Source organism: Solanum stenotomum, chromosome 1 (genome assembly GCF_019186545.1).
Source record: "Solanum stenotomum isolate F172 chromosome 1, ASM1918654v1, whole genome shotgun sequence".
Classification (NCBI taxonomy): Eukaryota; Viridiplantae; Streptophyta; class Magnoliopsida; order Solanales; family Solanaceae; genus Solanum; species Solanum stenotomum.
In genome coordinates this window covers 30,845,241-30,849,854 of record NC_064282.1, presented here as the reverse complement: position 1 = coordinate 30,849,854, position 4,614 = coordinate 30,845,241, and the positions used below count along the sequence as shown (strand labels likewise).

Below are 4,614 nucleotides of genomic sequence, written 5' to 3'. Positions count from 1 at the left end.
AAATTAAAGTTATATCAAATGTATCAAAATGTCCTTTAATCTTGTGGTTGTAAACATGCATGTGGAAAGTTGAAGTGAAAGTGTTACCAAAAAAGAAAAGTGATAATAAGACCATTCTTTTTGAAACGGAGGAAGTATTCATTACACTTAGTGTGGTTAATGAAAAGTTCAATTTCATAAATCATAATTTCATCTCAAATATCCAAACAAGAGTAGCTATGCATTCCATTTGGTTGGTTAACAAACAACCCTCCACCCCACCCCCAAAAGAAAAAGATGAAAAAAGATCCATAAAGTATGTGTGTCAGACCTCCACATTTTTCAATTTGAAGCATTCTCCTGAAAAGTGTACATACAATAAAGCACCAACACAGCTCTCTCTCCTATTCCTATTCCTTCTCCATCTCCCTCTGCTTCCTACAATTTGCACTCTCACAGTAAGTAACCCCTTCTCTCTTAGGGTTTTCCACATGCCACTGCATACAACCCCACAATGCTTCAACAAAGGAGACGCCGTGGAAGTGCTAAAAACCAACCCTTTTACCATCTGGTTACCCGCCACCCTACTCCGATCAACCCCATGTAAGAAAACCAGAAATGGTCAAATTTATGTTGAGTTCCAGACCCATTACTGCGAGGAATCTTCTGGAAGCCGGAGGGAGTACGTAAACGCCGGTGATGTACGTCCTGCACCTCCACCGGAGCTTCACAGGTACTTCAAGGTTGGGGATAATGTGGAGGTTTTTTATAAAGAAAAAGGATGGAGAAAAGGGAAGGTGGATGATATATTGGAGAATTCTATGTATTTCGTTTTACTTGATGGTGTAGAGGAAGAAATTGTTAAAGTGGAACGATGGGGTTTGCGGGTTTATCGAGTCTGGGATGATGGTTCTTGGCTTCCTCCTCTTGAGTTCCAACAAATTCCCCAGGTAAAATGTACCTAAATTTTAGCTTAAAAGATACATTACTTTTGTCCAATTTTGGTCAAATTAAAAAGTAGCATGCAAATTTGGGGAGAAAGAGTACTATATAGACCTCATTGCATGTTGGTTTTAGGAGTTTATATACATATATTGAAATCAAAATGGGGATTAATAGACTGCTTTATGTTTTAGTTGGCTGCTTTCCTTCTTTCTATCCCAAAGTTGTAGTTTTTATAAAATGGGAGCTATGAATTGTCTAAGCTAACAAACGTGTATATTCCAGATGAACGTGCGGTAGAAAACTTAATTTTTTCGGTTTATTACATCCCTTGTTGAGCTGTTATTACTGTTTTATTCCTTGATGCATGACTTTCCCAAGGATTATGTTGTCGGTACTCGAGAGAGATGTGTAGCTGACAATTCTACTGGTGTTTTTGTTTTCAATTTGAATTTGGACTGAAAGCCTTGCATTTTGATCCTAATTTTAATTGATAGTTAGGTGACAATCTCTTGATTGATCTGATTGTTTGACAGTATAGCAAGAGGAAAAATTAGCAATTTGGCGGAAATAGTGTGATTCCAATGGATGTAGTAAACTAAAAGGCATGGCAGTTTTTTTTCTCTTTCATTCCTTAACTATTCTTTATTCCGAGGAAGATGCTATGGTGAAATATACATGAGATGAATCAAATAATTTTCTTTTGTTTTTTGATTATGCATATGCTAGTGAATCTTTAAGCATCGAATACACTTTATTTTTCTTTCAAAATTTATGTGCCGGGGGGAGTTGAATCGGTATATCTACCTGTAAATTTCTCTTCTTGTCTTCCTATATCTAAAGTCTTCCTCCTATTATGCCTTTTTTTGTTAACAAATAAACAAAAAAAGATGTGTAGTTGAGAATGCTTTCCTTCTAATCACGCTTATTTGGCATTTGCTTATATAATTATACAGGAAATTGTATCAGACCATGCATTACATTTTATAGGACACTTAGCTGAATATTCACTTGGTGGAGTATAATTTTTCTGTATACTACCAAGTTAAAATTCTTTTTATGTATCGTAGTATAAAGTTTATCTCTTTTTTCATGTATACTACCTAGATGAAATTATTGTGATGCAGAAACTTATCAAAAACACAAAATTATTGCAATGCAGAAGAACATACCAGAGGTAGAGCTGAAATCAAGAGGGGTCAAACTCAGGATAATGTGTAGCCGATCTTGGAAGGAAACATTTAGTGAAGGGATGTCTGTGGAGGTGAAACGTGATAAAGAAGGTTGCTATGGTTCATGGCATACTGCAGCAATTATTGAATCTGTTGGCTATGACAAGTTTTTGGTTGAATACCAGAAACTGAAAACAGTGAACGGGTCTCAATTTCTCAAAGAAGAGGTTGATGCTTCATGCATCAGACCTTGTCCACCTGAAATACAATCATTTCATCAATTTGAACATCTTGATAGGGTAGATGCTTGGTTGAATGATGGATGGTGGGAAGGTCATATAAAAGAAGTTCTTGGTGGTTTAAAGTATATAGTTTGTTTGACGACCACAGAGGAAGAATTGGTGTTTGAGCACTCTATGCTGAGGCCTCGTCAAGAATGGGTCAAAGAGAAATGGTTTACTGCCAGAGAGGTATGTTCCTCTAATCTCTTCCACGTACTTGTTGGCCTTTTGCCTCGAGGCTACATAACGGTCTTCTTTTTCTTTGTACATCCTCCTCTGTTCCCTCAATTTCTTAAAGTTTGATAAGACAAGAAGTTCATCTGACATGACACTGAAGTCAAAGGAGCTGAAAATCAGGATAAAGTGTAGTGGAAGGACATCGAAGCCAAAGTTCAGCAAAGGGATGAGGGTAGAAGTGAGAAGTGATGAAGAAGGATATCAGGGCTCCTGGTACACTGCCGTAATTGTTGATTCCATTGGTGAGCATAAGTTTTTGGTGGAATACCTGACACTAAGAACTGAAGACGAATCTGAGCCCCTTAAAGAAAAGGCAGATGTTTCTGACATTAGGCCCTGTCCCCCTGTAATTCAAAGAATTGACAGATTTAAAATGCTTGAAGAAGTTGACGCATGGTACAATGAGGGATGGTGGGTTGGTCTTATATGCAAAATCCTTGACGGCTTAAAGTACATGGTTTATTTTTGGACAACAAATGAGGAGCTGGTGTTTGACCATTTCACTTTGAGACCCCATCAAGAGTGGATAGATGGAAAATGGGTCATTGCTTTCATGGTATGACAACCTTCCTCTTTGACAATTACTATTTGGTTTATTCTTCAAAAGTTTTATCTGCATATGGTTGAGATTATTTGTTACTTCATTCCTATGTGATTCACCTGACATGCAGAAAAAATCTAAACTCCAAGTGAAGTCCAAACTAAACTTAAAGAGACAGAATGGTGGAGTAGCCAGTCATACAAATTTTTGTGTTGGAGCAAAGGTGGAGGTGAGGAGTGATGAAGAAGGTTACCAGGGTTCATGGTACCCTGCTACAATTGTGAGACCTCTAGGAAATGGGACGTATTTACTACAATACCAGACTCTAGAAACTGATGATGAAACTGACCTCCTGACTGAAGAAGTAGATGCTCGTTTTATAAGGCCTTCTCCCCTAGTAATCCAACAAGCTGATCAATTCAGGCCACTTGATGAAGTTGATGCTTGGCATGATGGTGGATGGTGGGCTGGTCAAGTGTGCAAAGTCCTCATAGGTTCAAATTATACAGTCTACTTTCGAACAGCAAATGAGATCTTGGAATTTCAGCATTCTGATTTGAGGCCCCGTCAAAACTGGCTAGATGGAGAATGGATTGCTGCTAAAAGGGTATGATGTGATTCTTATTTCTTTTTAAGTAGCTAACTTATTTTGTGATGTTATTAACATAGAGCTGCTTATTGGTGACCTTTCCCCAGGCTTTGGTCTAGTGGTAAGAGTGCAATATGTGATGTGTGTTAGGTGCAGACAAAAGGCGAGGATGTATAGGGGGTGGAATTTTTTGGTTATACAGTAATAGAAAGAGCTACTGATTAATGGTCTCTGTTATATTTGGACATAATGACTCCCAAATTGTTTTTTTTTTTGTTTAGCTGTGATCGTAAGGCTTTGCTTCTCCACTTACTGTTTTACTGCATCTAACAAAGAAAGAAATTCTTAACATTGCAATCTCTTCTATTTCATTCTTAACACTGTTGATCTAGAATACTTGTCCAGAGTGTGTTGCTTTGCAGGGTCGTATATCATGATCAGGGCAAATCATGATGATATTTACAGACTTGAACAAGCTCCTCGAAGATCTTGCACTTTGCTCGTTCATGAAAACATCAAATTGTGCAGCGAAACATTCTCAAGTTGCCTGACTTGTACATATAGTATTACGTTATCATTTGACATGTACATGAATAGAATGATCAGTAAACTTGGAAGAGCTAAAGTTTCCTCATGTAACTATTATGGCTTCTTAAATATATAAAGCCTATATTTAGTCAAAATCAATTTACCACATATAAAATCAATTAGCACAAGGCTTATTGCAAAATCTATGTGTTTCTGGAAAATACATATTTTGCCCCGTAAACTTGTCTCTGAAAAGTTTACACCTAGGGTGTGTTTGGTACAAGGAAAATGTTTTTTTGGAAATCTAACTTATTTTCTCATGTTTAGTTGGTGAGTAGAAAATGT

At 37.3% G+C, this 4,614-nt stretch overlaps 1 protein-coding gene across 3 annotated transcripts; it reads left to right on the top strand.

The window, feature by feature from the left end:
* The first annotated feature begins 280 nt into the window (after positions 1-280).
* Positions 281-4,411, top strand: LOC125843316 (protein AGENET DOMAIN (AGD)-CONTAINING P1). Of its 3 annotated transcripts, none has more exons than XM_049522558.1 (5): positions 281-929; positions 2,084-2,563; positions 2,673-3,167; positions 3,283-3,759; positions 4,164-4,411. In XM_049522558.1, exons 1-5 carry the CDS (start codon positions 471-473, stop codon positions 4,176-4,178), a joined length of 1,926 nt encoding a protein of 641 aa, XP_049378515.1. In that variant the 5' UTR covers positions 281-470; the 3' UTR covers positions 4,179-4,411. The 3 variants fall into 3 exon arrangements, with proteins under 3 accessions (XP_049378515.1, XP_049378507.1, XP_049378521.1); XM_049522550.1 differs by having other exon boundaries at positions 4,147-4,411; XM_049522564.1 differs by lacking the exon at positions 4,164-4,411 and adding an exon at positions 3,849-4,127 and having other exon boundaries at positions 282-929.
* Positions 4,412-4,614: the final 203 nt, after the last annotated feature.